Source organism: Pipistrellus hanaki (genome assembly GCF_964339955.1).
Source record: "Pipistrellus hanaki genome assembly, chromosome: 6".
In the NCBI taxonomy this organism is placed as follows: Eukaryota; Metazoa; Chordata; class Mammalia; order Chiroptera; family Vespertilionidae; genus Pipistrellus; species Pipistrellus hanaki.
The window spans coordinates 44,566,544-44,581,039 of record NC_140508.1 but is presented as its reverse complement, the minus strand read 5'-3'; the positions used below and the strand labels follow the sequence as shown (position 1 = coordinate 44,581,039).

The window sequence follows — 14,496 nt, the reverse complement described above, 5'->3', positions numbered from 1 at the left end:
TGGGCTGCGGGGCAGGAAGATTTTTCTCCCAAGGACAAGTCTCAGAACTGGGCCTCCAGGGTGGCCCCGACAGACATTTCTTTTCTTTTTCTTTCTTTTGTAGTTTGTTGTGTTTTTTTTTTTGTGTGTGTGTGTGTTTTTTTACATATTCCTTAATAAACTGTCTACATTTTTACAATAGGAGGGAAAAAAAAAAAAAAAAAAAAAAAAAAAAGCCAATTCTAAGCCTTAGGCTGCTCACCTGTGAAATGGGACTAATAATTGTGCCCACCCCGCTGCACTGAGGGTCAGACGTACAGTAATTCGTGTAAATGACGTAGCGTTGGCAAGAGGCAGCACTCTCAACGAAAACGGGCTTCCTTCCTCCCTTTGAAGACCTTGCAGGGAAGAATGAAGTAATCCATTCATCGCTCAGCAGAGGCGCACACCTGGCCTGCAGTCAGGAAAGGGAGTGCCGATGTGCACACCTGAGCAGGGCAGGACGCATCAGGACTCAGATCGCTCCCCAAGGCGTAAACGAACAAGAGTGTCACTGGGAAGAAGAAAGAGCGTGGAAGACGAGAAGAGGACCTACACAGGAACCCTTCCCCTCACGTCCCTGACACCCCAGCCCCCTGACTCCTCACCTGCGTGACAAACAAAAGCTGTCTGCTGGGGGGCTGGAAAACTAGGTTTTTCACCAAAGAAGCTTATTTCTGGGAAGGCCCGATGGATTTCACATAAAGAAATGTTTTCTCATGGGACTTTCTCAGCAGTCCGAGTCATTTCAGTGGCTTTCTGTCTGGGGGCTCAGTGACATAAGCCACCCTTGGTTTGGGGCAAAGACTGCGAGCTACTCAGGGTGTCTGCTGATAAAGTGGTCGAGATCCTATCTGCCAGGGATTCTGCTAAGTAGGACATCACTGAGTTATGACTGGGTGCCCTTCTAGACATTTTCACTTTAAATAAACGTAAAAGGGAGAATTTTAAGCTGACAGGTAGCAGACTCAATTTTCTTTTGGACAAACCCAAGCTTCAAGCTTCCTGCTTCACAATATCACACAGGCATTTATAGAGATGGCCTCTTTATAAAGACATAAAGAGAATAAGGGGTGGCTCTGGGGATCTCCCGGGCACCTGGTTCACTCCACCTGGGGATGCAGTGAGCTACGAAACATGTTAAAAACTCCAAAGCCACACTTCTACCGGCCAGATCCTTGGTTTAAGTCATAACAGAAATGGATACAGAGAACCAGAGAGTTTAAACAGATAATAATTCTCTTGAGTGTTTAAAAATATAAGTCATTTCACAGAAATGTATTTCATACACAGCTCTTGAAAAAAAAAAAAACTGCTGCCCATGGTGAGGTCCAAATATTCTGTGAGTGGTACACTGCTAAAAAATGTGGCCATTTCGAGAAGATTGTGGAGAAAATTATAACTGTCACATACCAGTATTATAATCGACCTGCTACTAAAGGACGTGGGGCATTCTGCCATGCATTTTATGAGTGTGTTCCCACTGGAAAGGAGTATTCAAAACGCCAGCTCGAAAGTCTTCATCTCAGTGGGTTAAATCCTACTGGACTCATTGAAAAAATCACAAATATGGACCAACTCCTTCCTCCATATAGAGACTGTGAGGTTATAAAATGATAGAGGAAGGCCAGTCATTCCTTCGCCTGCATCATTCGCCTTTCCCTTGTAAACGCTTTGTCACATAATTATGAACAAATGATAAGACTTTTGTCTGGTCCAGGGTTGAACAGTAGAAAGCATCCATCTCTTCAGAGCTCTGCTACTTCACACCTTGGGAGACATCTTTTCTGGGCTCGCATATATAGATGTGCATGGGACTGCCGAGTTCAGGGCTAACAGAATTAGCCCGCCCCAGCCCTCTCAAAGCACTTGGCACAGGAGGACACAGACAGAGGAGAGCAGAGGCAGAGGTCAGATTAGTTCAACATCGTGCCACTCTGGATCCTGGGCTCTATTTGCAGGAGGGAAGAAAGCTCACCTCAAGGAGACGGGGATGGGCTGTCTCCCATCATGAAAAATCAGATTTTGGCAGGGACCGGTTTGGCTCAGTGGATAGAGCGTCGGTCTGCGGACTGAAAGGTCCCGGGTTCGATTCCGGGCAAGAGTATGTACCTTGGCTGCGGGCACATCCCCAGTAGGAGTGTGCAAGAGGCAGCTGATCGATGATTCTCTCTCATCGATGTTTCTAACTCTCTATCCCTCTCTCTTCCTCTCTGTGAAAAATCAAAAAAATATATATTTAAAAAATTTAAAAAAAAAGAAAAAAGAAAAATCAGATTTTGCTCTTTCTATGTATGTCCCTTAAGTGCCTTTTAAGAAAAACTTTGGGGTACTTTAAAAACTTTTTTATTGTGATAATATGTACAAATAAAATTTTACAATTTTAACCATTCTTTTAGTGTATAATCCAGTGGCATTAATTACATTCACAATGTTGTGTAATCATCACCAACCTCTTTATCCAGAATATTTGTTTACCCATGGAACTCTCCTTTCCCCCTTCCCCTGGTAACCTCAATTCTACTTCCCATCTCTATGAATTTGACTACTCTAAGCACCCCTTCTAGTCACACAATATTTGCCCTTTTATGACTGGCTTATTTCACTTGGCATAATGTCTTCAAAGTTCATGTGTATTGTAGTATGTGTCAGAACTCCATTCTTTTTTCAATTAGCAATAATCGCACCTCAGATAAACCTCACTGGCTACGATACTGCCACTGCCCAAAGCTGAGAACTCCATTCATTTTTGTTGGCAGAATAACATTCTAGTTTGTGTTCCACATTATATTTACCCACTCATCGACTGCTGGACACTTGGATTGTTTCTGCCATTTGGGTACTGTGACCAGTGATACAATAAATACTGGCACACAAGTATCTGTTGGAAGTTCTGTTTTCAATTCTTTGGAGACTATACCTGAGTCATAATTCTATGGTTAGCTTTTTGAGGAACCACCAAATTGTTTTCTGTAGTGGCTGCACCTGTTTAATACAATCCCACCTGCAATGCAAGAGAGTTCCAGTTTCTCCATGTCCTCACCAAGATGTTACTTTCTTGGTTTGTGGTAACAGCCATCCCAGTGGGCGTGATGTGGTCTCTCTCTGTGGGTTTCATTGCATTTCCCTAATGATTTAATGATGAAGAACACCCTTTTGCAGCATGTCTATTGGCCATGTTATATATTCTTTGGAGAAGTGTCTACTCAAGTCCTTTGCAATTTTTTATGGGTAATTTATTTTGCCTGGATCTGTTCACATGACTCCACTTAGTTGTTAATGGGGCAGGGATGGAATCGAAGGGCTGGAGGACTCTGAGGTTCACGATCACCACTTTGAAAGACATCCTTGATTTTCCTATGGGGAAAAATGCTCTCACTCTACACAGCATCACCACCTGGTTCTCTAGAAAGTGATCTAGGAGTTTCAGCACTTAGGTAAGACATGTTCAATGAATTTACAGCCTAAAAGTGGGACAAGTTCAACCTATAGTCATTGCTTCCTCAACTATTAACGGAACACATACTATGTGCCAGAGATGATGTTAGGTTCTGAGGATACAGGAGATGGACACTAGACAGAGGGAGTCCTTCTCACTGGAGAAGAGTGACAAGGAACAAACACATAATGAAATCTGGGAGTAACAACTTCTGTGAAAAAAATAAAAGAGGGAAAAAGATGGGATGAGGACAGGAGCCTCTGAAAAGCTGACATTCAGTGGAGACCTGAGTAACGTGGGGGAACATGAAATTCACAGCCAGGTCAGGAGCAGGGGTATTCCCGGTGGATGTCAAAGCACTGGCAACGGGCCTAGAAGGGCGTGTGGGCGACACGGTCAGATACTGCAGTGAGGGGAGGGTGGTCCATAAAGCCACACCACTGATGGCAGAATTTATCCACATCATGAGTTAATATACACCCACAGGCTTCCATGACATTGACATTGGGTTCAGATCGGAGACCATTGCTGTCACTCCAAAAAGGTTTGAATAACAAGCACTTCATGCTATTTTCATTGCTAGGCAGAACTACAATTCCCATAAGAGTATTTTTTCATTTTATTTTTAATTGTGATAAAACACATATACTATAAAACTGACTATCTTAACCATTTTGCCACAGGTATTTTTCAAATAGATACTTTGCACAGGAAAAAAAAAAATCTGACTTAGGTCAGAATAAAACACACACACACACACAGAAATAAACATGTAGAGTAACAGTGGTCTATTAGATGTCCTGGCATAGTCACCATTTGATTTAGCAAACAGTAAACAATGGACTATCTTGAAAGTTGCTTATTTTCCGGATACATCAGCGTTGCTGCCCTCACCACTTTGATTCCAGATTTGCTCCTTAAAGGAAGGAAGGGTGGCTGCTCTCATTCAGACAGATGCATCTCAAAGCTCCATTGATCTTTGGGCAACCCTTACTCTCCCCTCACAATGCATTTATTATCTCCCCTCGGAAACAGAACATATGCCCCAAAGGAAAATGAAGAAATAACCTTGCATTTCAACACTGTAATTGCAAGTTTCTTTGTCTTCCAGAGAGATAAAGAGTTTAAAAAGTTTGCAGCTGTGAGTTATCTGAAATGAAAGTGCAAGGTAGGTTTGTTTCCTAAACATGGCAATTAGGATGGCTTTGACTTGTCCCTGTATTACACCCAACATTTCCAAAGGTGCCAATGAATGCTCCTTTATTCTCTCAGTCGTAAAGTCTGCGCCCCTCCCTCCTACCCCCTCCTACCCCCTCCAACGTTTCTTAAATTAAAAACAAAACAAAAAAATTTGCATTCATTCCAGACCAGAGCTACTTTCTCTTCTTTCCTGTAGTGAACATCAATGACCCCTATGCTCCTAGCACCCTGATCTGCTGGAGGCCAAGGACTCTTCTAGGCTCTGCCTTCATTCGGGGGGTGCACCGAATAAGGTCATGAGCCCCCAGAGGGGCCAGGGAAGGAACTAGACTGCCCCTGGCCTTCAGAGTCAACTCCAGTGCTTCTCATATGTGCACGGGATCACCTGGAAATCTTATTAAAGCACACATTCTGATTCAGTAGGTCCAGAGAGGGAGAGGGAGAGAGAAACATCTATGTGAGAGCAAAAATATCCAACGGCTGCTTCCTACATTCCCCCTGTTGGGGATTGAGCCCGAAACCCAGGGCATGTGCCCTGACCAGGAATAGCACCAGCAACCTTTTTATGCAGAGGACGATGCCCAACCAACAGAGCCATACCGGCCAGGACAGAGCGTCTGTACTTCTAACCATGCTGCCATGTGATGTTGATGGTCTCTGAGCAGCACGGTCAGAGATTCCAGGAAAGACAAAGGGCCAGAAGTTCCTCATGTTTTCACACACCGTACAGAGAGAACCAGCTCTCCCAACGCTGGACAGCACTGATCTTGAGCGGGAGTGAAGACAGAGTTGGCCCTTAGGGAGCATCTACTGCGGTCCTGCCAGGCAGGCACTAGGCTAGAGACCTGACTTTCCTGGCCTTCCAGCACCCTCACAGGTGCCCAGTGGGTTAGTGATTAGAAGGCTGAATGGTGTTAAGCACGTAGCAAAGGCTCAGACTCCTGTTAGATCAATGAGTCATTTTTCCTGAAGGACAAGTTTGATCTCATAACTTCCCTGTACAGAAGACTATCATAGTTTCCTACCAGATCTGAATCAGATTCACACTCCCAAGCACAGACTTGGAAAGACTCCACCAATTTGCGTGCAAAACTGGAGCTACCCAGAGGGGAGGGGCTGCAAAATCAGGATGAAACATCTCTTCCTGGGCTCAAATTCTGTTTTCTAACTGGAACGGCACATGAGTCTGCTTAACTAACAGACAACACATTGCTCTGCCTCTCATGCCTGTCACTCACCCTGGGAATGGGGCGCCTCTCACGCTGGATGAGGCCCCTGCATGAAGCCACCCTAGACCCGCTTCCAGGCACGGAGGAGCCGGCACCCATCACTCTTCAGTCCCGCCCCCGTGGGGACTGCTCTGCACAGTGGTTATTGACAACCAGTTGGTCGTTCGATGGTGCCTTAGCCATTTATAATTTACCCATAAACAGGTCCTCTATGGCCTGCTTACAGGGAACATGTTTTTATGGTTTCATTGTTCAATTTTGGCGACCATTAGATGTTGATGCATTAAAGTTTAGGACCAAGATTCCAGTTGTGTTTCTGCTGAGTTTAATTGTCCCTGTACGTCATGGGGTCAGAGGTCAGCTCCAAGATTTCTTGCTGCTGTGCACTAGTAACACATTATTACCCTCCACCCAAACCCCGCCGGCAGCTTCCTGTCTCAATCCAACAGAGAGCTGGACGCCTGGCAGTGACCCCAAGGCTATCTATGCTTCGACCCTCTATGTCATTCCAACTTTTCTCCTGCTGCCGATGGAGAAAAACGTCGGTAACAGAAACGACTTAGAGTTGTGCCATGGTAGACACTCAAAATAGGAGCGCAGGTCACCCGGGCCAAGAGAGGAGTTCCCAGATGCTCTGTGATTATAATAAGCAGACAGAATCTTTAAAAATATAATCGAACTATATTTACCTGCTCATTGGACTCGACCCTGGGGCTCAGAAGCCTCATCTCTCCTCCTACCCCCTCATACCCCGACCCCACCATTCAGTACAGAGCCTGGCAGGTGGCCAGAGGGAGGTAAACACAGGCCCACCCCCATGGGGAGTGGGGCAGAGGACGGCCGCAGGGCAGATGTACAGTACAGACGGGTAAGTGTCGCCTCTGAGACGCCTTCACTTCAGGAAGTGGCAGAGATGACTCGATGGGTCACATTCCTTTTCCTCCTGAGTCAGGGATCAACTCACTGGCACACAGGCCCTGTCCTGAGAGCGTTTGGGGAGCTGCTGCAAACTCCCTGAGCCTTACAGCCACAGCATTTGTCTTTCTGACACATAAAGCCCTCAATGAGTGTGCACACTCAGACAGACCGCCACCAATGCAGACCCGGGAGCTTGCTTCTGCCCCACCACCCCTGGAGGGCTTCCTTCTGCTCCCCATACTGACAGTCCACTGTATAAGAACGTTCCCTGAGGGGTTAAGGCCATGCCACTGCAGCAGACACCTAGGAGAACTTCCAGTTCTGCTGCTTAAGAGCTGTGCAAACCTAGGCACGTTACTTAGCCTCTTTGGGCCTGTTTTCCCATTTTTCTGGCAAGGTCGGCTGAGGATTAGAGAGCATCACTGTAAAGCCCCCAACACACGACCGGTGTCCAGGAGGGATTCAACAAATTGCAAGAACTTTTAATATATGTCAACCATCTAATCAGTAACTTAGAGCAGAGCACAGAACCTTCTGGTGGAATCCCGCAGCCGACAGCATCGGTTCTCAAACTCAGACACATGTCAGAATTCCCTGGCTGCTAGACCAGACGCTGGGCCCCAGCCCCAGAGTTTCTGATTCAGTGGACTTCAGGGGCGGGGACCACACTCTCCCCAGGACCGAGTCCCAGCTCCTGAGGTTTGTTTGTACAGCCATTCATGACTCAGACCCAGCACTTCCCCAATTGGCATAATTTTTCCCTGGTCCCTCTCACAGGCCCTGGGCTCCAGACATCACGGCAGGACACAGTGCTGTCCTGTGTGCTCTGCGTGTCCTCTCTCAGCCCCTTCCACGACCCGCCCGGTTCTCCACGTCCATCCTGTCCTCTCTGTGTTCCCCGGGCGTCTCCCTTGTTCCTCTTTGCAGTAGATTAGGCCCACGGGCCTGCAAGGAATACAGACTGTGATGTCTGACCTTCCCTCCTGGATGGCAGTGTCCCCGGTCAGAGGCTGTGTGGCAAAAGGCTGAGGTTTTCCACCAGGTCTTACCGCCTTTTGTTTGCTTTTGGTTTTTACTAGTAAACGCAAATAAGTGTCCAATTGACTTGAAAGGAAGGAAAACTGACAGAGAGGTTAAGGAACTAGAATGAATAACCCTGGGCAAGGGGAAGTTGTGGGCGAACACTCTTCAATACTAGAACCATTAAAATAAAGACGACATTGACCAACTGATCTTTACCCGGGTGGCAGAACAAATTTGAGGAAATGGGATCAAGTGGTGACATGTTAGGTTTAGGTCTGCTCTGGGGAAGTTCCTGTCATTGAGAATTATTAAGTGATCAGCCAGGGTTAGCAAGGGCAGACGAGCATAATCTCGGCTAGACTTTAATATTGGAACTGATAATCTCAATCTCCATGCAAGTTTCAGAGGTCTTACCCCTTGCTCTTTTTGATACCCTGCTTTTATACCTTGGGTACAAAGTTGAGAGGAGGGAAGTGCCCTTCCCAGGTTTGTTTGTTTTTTTAAACTGGATATGAGTACGGATACAAGTTACAAGTTGCTAACAATATTTAAAAAGTAACAAGTGGTTTTTTTTGGTTTTTGTTTTTTTGTTTTTGGGGTGTTTTTTTTTTTAATGGATACAGTAGGGAAGTGGTTCTTTTCCCATTTGGGGGAGGTAATGAGAACCCAAACCAGCCAAAACTGTGGTGCTAATAGGATTTATGCAATACCACACATCCTCTCTTCCCATTTGCCGGGTTTAACCATCATATTTGCAAAAAAGTTAAGGTTTTTCTTCCTCATTTTTAATGGAAAGTCTTCAAATTTCTGCTAGCTGGAGGAAGTGGCTCTAGTCCTCTCAACACTGAACAGGAAATGTAATGAGTTATTATTATTCTGATGGACTGAAAGGGTAGCTCTTGCAGTCAGTTCTTCCTGCCACTTGAACCCTGGCAGCTGCAACTGTGTTTGTGCCAGACGGACCTCTGGTCTCCTGCTGGGCTAGGACTTTTTTGGATGGGGAAGGCATTAGACAGGAAGGAAAGCACCCATCTTGGGCGCCACCAACCCACCAGGAAAAATGTGTTCTATGCAAGGGAAGCTTTCTGCCAACCTATGGGTTCAAGGTAAACACTGCTTCTGCTCGGAGCAGGTGACCTATCTGAGGCCAGTGTGGGAGGACTGAGGGTCAGGTCACACCTGCTCTGACGCTGGATTATCAGGGGATCGCTGCCTGCTCATCTGTCTGTAGTCCTGCGTTTTAGAGCCCTGCTTACATCCTGAACTTTTGAATCAAGGCACCGTTAGGTCAGGAAATGGCTCTGAATTCCAGTGCACACCAATTTCCTGCAGATCCCAATACCTTGGCTTTTAGCTTATTTGCCTCTATAGAATTTAAGGAACTTGTCTATCCCCCAATAAAATAATCTATAGCAGCTGGGGTTTAATAGCCTAAACTTTGTCTTTCATTATTACTAGTTAGTGGGGGGGGGGGGAGAGAATCCCTCTCTACTTGAACCTAAACAACATTCTGACTGGGACTGAGACAAAAAATGTCCCCAATAAACTGTGAAAAAGGCAATTCAAACAGTCCGCTATTTCTTCTGCCATCAACCACATCTTTGTGTGTGTGTGTGTGTGTGTGTGTGTTTTTTAACTGATAGGCCCGACCAGCCCACATCCTCTGGCCCCGCATGGTCAGCACGAGCACAGCCCCGCTGGCTCTGAAGCTCTCCTGCTCTCGCTTCCCCTTTCACCGCTGCGATGACCTGATTCGAGCAGTGGCCTCCTTACTGCCCCCCCGGATTCACCCCGACCCTTTCCCATAACACAGGCACGTGATCGCGTCCCTCCCCAGCCTACACACAACACAGCCAGATAACATCGCACCTGCTGTGCTCGCACATTGGCCCTTGGAGTAGAGGATGGTGTCCTTCCTTGTGAGAGATCGCTGAACCCCCCTCCCCCATACCAGTCCCCACCCAACAGAACAACCCTGGACCCACAGAACCACCCGGTAAGCAAGAATGGGGTGTTTTTCTGGACACTTTCAGGCTGGCTGAAGCGCATCTTGTCCTGGGCGCCCACCACACTTTGCAACTACTTCCCAGTCACACAAGCACCCTCCCACTGTCCAAGTATCCAGACCCTGCCCCCTCCCCCCCCCCCCATCCTTCTCCCCCACCTGGCATAGGCTTCACCCTGCGATGAGGCTGGGGTGAGAACTGCAGCCAGCCAGCCAGCCCTGAATGACCCAACCAACGAGACAGCAGGGCGCTGGCAGGAAGCAGACCAGCAGCCTCTCAGAATGGGGACAGAGATGTGGGACGTGGGTAATCTCGCTCACCGCCCACTCAGCCTTCAACCTCAAAAGCTCACTAAGAACTTCAGACGGGCCGCGTCCTCTGTTTCGTGGAAGCCCACTGTCTCAGGCTCAGAGCTGTGGGGCAGAAGGGGTGAGTTGAGCTTTAACGGTCTTCCTAGCAGTGGACCCCACAGGAAGCCCACACGTGGCAACCACAAGGAACACAGACAAGGCAAGCGACTTCCTATAGACCGGGTGGAGAACCTAAAGGTGTTGGAGGGAGGGCCTATGTGGGCAGCGTCCCACCCGTGCCAGCTCTGGAGCATGGAAGTGGGTCTGCTGTGTGCTTCCCTTGAAGACAGAGGTCAGGATATGGCAGAGAGACGGGCCAGTGCTGTCCTGGGCAGCCACCTGGCCAGAGGGTAGATGCCCTAGGGCGAGGATAGCCTGTAGAGCCGACGAGCATCAGGGTGGCTACAGACCCAGCTGGCAAAACAAACAGCCCCGACAGCATTCCCGGTCCACTGGAAACACCATGTGGGAAAAACACTAATATTCTTTCCCATGCGTTTCAAAGGTAGGAACACACAGCGCGGGGCGGGCGGGGGGAGCCGAATACCGACATGGCAGATAGAGTTCCTGCAGCACCTCCTTAAAAACAACACCGTGCACAAGAGGCCCGGGCTTGGAACTCCCCTTGTCACGGTCTCGTAAAACGCGGATTTAGTGACCTTTAAAGATTCACCTTTATTGTTTCAGTTTTCCTGGTGTGAGAATTCCTGGCTGATAAATGAAAAAAAGCAAGCTCGTATTTCCTTATCAACGCAGAGAACGCGTTCACGTTACAGATTTGCCATTTGGGGGCGGGGGTGGGGGGTGGCGGGGAGAGCTGGTGGGAAGGAAATAAGGGAGAGGCGTTTGGAATATGTGTTACTGACAAAATGAACTAGAAGGCCACTGATTTATGTGTCTGGGGTTCTTCAAGGGGAAGTAGCAATACGCACCAAGCTTTTCCTCCAGGGTGCGGTGGGATGCTGGGAGACAGCCACGGAGAGGCAGGGCATCCACCAATCCCAGAGCCCAGGCAGAGCCCCGCCCTCGGGGATTTCCTCTACGGGGTCTCCCTTCCAGGGCCCTGCGGCCAATCTGTTTCTGATAAGTCTCCTTACCACCTCAGTCGGGGCTAGGCAGGCGTTATCTCCAAAGCTATAAATGTTAATGCCCTGTCTGTTGGTCAGGGCTTTGTGCTATCTGTAAAGTCATAAAAATATGTGAAGGTGTGTTTTATTTTTTGGCAAGATTCCTTTAAAGTCAACCACGGGAGCCATCTCCTTGACTAGAAAGCTTTCTTCCTCAATTGGCTTTTGGAATGACTCCTTCTCTTATTCCCTGCCTATCCTCCAAAGCCCTCTTCAAGACACCCCCTCCTCCCAAACCCTCCTGCTTCCTGCAGCCATACTCGCCTCAGCTCCCACCACTCTCCCACTGTCTCTGCTCACAGCTCGGTTACTGTTAGCTTCACCCACCCATCCTCTCCCCTCTCCGCTGGACTGTGACCTGTGAAGTCACAGCTATGGGTCCCTCTTGTCTCTCACCAGCACCGTGTTTTACGTCCCATAAATGTTGGTTGGCCTGGGTATGGATGACTCTGCCCCTAGGCCTTGGATAACTGAGGATACACACTTACCTTAATGAAAACAGCGTGCGTCTACATTTTCTTACTTGGAATAAACAGAACTATCGACGTAAGAACGTACAATGTTTTTGTGTTTTTTGGGTTTTTTTACCTGTAAGTAAATACTCTTCTTATGTCTGAAAACACATTCCTCCCCAAAGACAGGCAGACAGAGGTATAACCACAGAAATGTCTTAAAAGGCAAAACGTACAGCCTTCCGGGTAAGTTTATTTCTATTTAATTAATGTAAATGAAACCAAGGCCAATACTTGCAGATAAAGCACTTTCTAGAAGCTGTTTTTGCCAACTATTTTACAAAACCACCACCCTTACCCCCAATAACGCAAAGCAGTTTGCCAAACCTTGCCCGTGTGTGATAACTAGCGTCAATGGATAGCCAAAGAGATTCCTTTTTTTAAACTAATAGGTTAGCCAAAGAAGGAGTAATTGGACAGGGGGAGTGCTTTTACGCACAGTATCTTCGGGGGAGAGTACTGCATTTCCACTTTCACAGCTAGTGGGGAGACTGAGGATATCATTTGATTAGAACGCCAATATCATCCTATTGTTTTCTGTGTAGGTATGATTTTAAAATGCACATAATTCAAGTGGCCGAGAGGAAAAGGGAGGGGAAGTGGCACTTGTTGAAAGGTCTCTCTGAAAAACAACTTTGTTTTGATAGCACTTGTTGTTCATAGTACAACCAATGCATTTTATGCATATGTGGGTAGCTTTTGTAATAAGACGTGAGATGCTTTTTCAGAACTGTAGCTGGAGGGTTTTTCTCTGGTGGCCAGCAGTTCATGGGATCCCCGGTCCTTTAGTTCAAATAAGGTGGCACCCTGCACCATCCGATGAACACTTAAGCAACCTCTGCAGTGCTTAACGTGAACAATTCATTCGGTTTCTCGGCTTGCTTTTTCCCTCCAGGATCCTCAGGCACCCATACAAGGATCATGGACACAGACGGCATCTCCATGAGCGTTTTCTGCCCCAGCCTCTAGCATATTCCTGTTATTTTTCTCAAGGCCGCGACTCCCCCGTGGGCTTTCCCCCTCTTCTCACCCAAACACACTTAGTTCTGCAAATGCCTCTCTGGGTCTGAGCCATCCTGCACACGGAGTCACTGCAGCCTAAACCAGCTCTGCCAGAGAAGGGAAATCTGAAACTGCTGAAGCCCAGGAAACCACCGCCCCTTACCCTTCCTGCTGAGGAACTCCCAAGAGCACAAGGTTTCTGTGGCATTTGCGGTGCTGAGCTCGGCGCACAAGAGCTCCCCTCGCGAGGACAGAAAATCAATAACCGGCTTTATTTATTTATTTACCAGTAACTGTGCTGAGTGATGGATAGAGGCAATTCCTCCCGAAGGACTGGGCAGCGACAGGGATCTGGGAAGATGCTCATTTGGGGGCACCTCTAGCACTCTTTACGCTGAAGCCGTACCCAGGGGACAGGGGGGAGGAAGGTTTTGGGGGGAGGGGGGGGGTCTGACATCAGAGACACTAACCACTACCCCGCAGGGCCTGCCGCCCCAGCTCCATCCGGCTGAGCTCCAGGACAGCAGGGCTGCTCCTGGCTCCCCCGCTGCCTCGAAACCCCGCGTGGACCTTGTTTTCTCCCATTGCAAACAGTATTGTGTCCTAACACCATCTAAGGGGCTCGGAGAACAAGTGATTCTGCGGTTATTCAGGGCCAGAACTTGAACTGATGGACCTTAAACTGCGTGTGGGGGAGGTCAGCGGGGGGTATGAAAAGGGGGGGGGGGGTCCAGCTTTTCTGCAGAAACTGCCCAGTTCGAGGCGAGCGCAACCCTCGCCTAACAACGGCCAAGGACACAGGTGGGGAGACCGTGCGACGCCCAGCTTCTGGGGTCTCCAGACTCCCGAAAGGGAGGCTGGGGGGCACTGTCTGCGCTCTGGACCTCTCCCGCCAGCATGCTGCTGGCAGGGGAAGCGGCTGCGTCCACCCAGCAGCGACCGTGCGCGCGGAGCTCCTGCTCCAGAAGTGTTGGGGATAAATGACACCAAAGCCTGCCGTTACGTGGGCTTTTGGAGCGCCCGCGTCCGGTGCTGGGGTCCCGCACCTTCCGAAGCTCCATCTACTCGCCCTTTCCCTCCCGCACGTTCCAACCCGCGTAACCGCCTTCCCAACTTTCCGCCTTCTCTGCCCCCCAAACCTCACTCTCGTTTCTCCGTCCAGCTGTCGAGCCCCCTCGCAGCCCCCGCTCCCCGGCTCCCCCAGCTCCGGAGGGCGCGGCGCGGGCCTTACCTGCAGGCAGCCGAGCAGCGCGCAGAGCACCAGCAGCGGGGACGGCGGGCGCCGCCGGGCGCGCGGGGCCATAGCGGAGGGCGGGCTGGGCGCCGCGCAAAGCGGCCTCTGCGGCGGGTGCAGCGCGGCTGGCAGCTCGGGGCCTCGGGGTCGGCCCGCCCCGCTCCCCGCCCCGCCCCGCTCCGCCCCTCCCCGCCCGGCACCTGTCCCCGCCCGCACCACGTCCCCTCCAGCCGGGCGGGGCGGCGGCGGCCAGGTGGTGCCCGAGGCTGGGCGCGGCGGGATAGACCCGGGCCCCGGGAGACGAGGGCCGCGGGAGGACCCCGTCCGCCCAGCAGTGGGTGCGAGGCTTAGCCCGGAGCCTCCTGCCCTTGGCGCTGCGGGGTGCCTGCGACCTGGCCCGGGTGTCTTTCCAGTTCGCAGGGGACCCGGGCCGGGAGG

The 14,496-nt window shown here is 49.6% G+C and overlaps 1 protein-coding gene across 1 annotated transcript in view; it reads right to left on the bottom strand.

Moving 5' to 3' along the window:
- Positions 1-14,164, bottom strand: part of TNFRSF11A (TNF receptor superfamily member 11a) — a 53,722-nt gene extending 39,558 nt beyond the window's left edge. Inside the window, 1 exon segment of the mRNA XM_084888308.1 lies at positions 14,056-14,164. Within this exon segment, the coding sequence (XP_084744434.1) occupies positions 14,056-14,127 (72 nt within the window). The 5' untranslated portion in view covers positions 14,128-14,164.
- Positions 14,165-14,496: the final 332 nt, after the last annotated feature.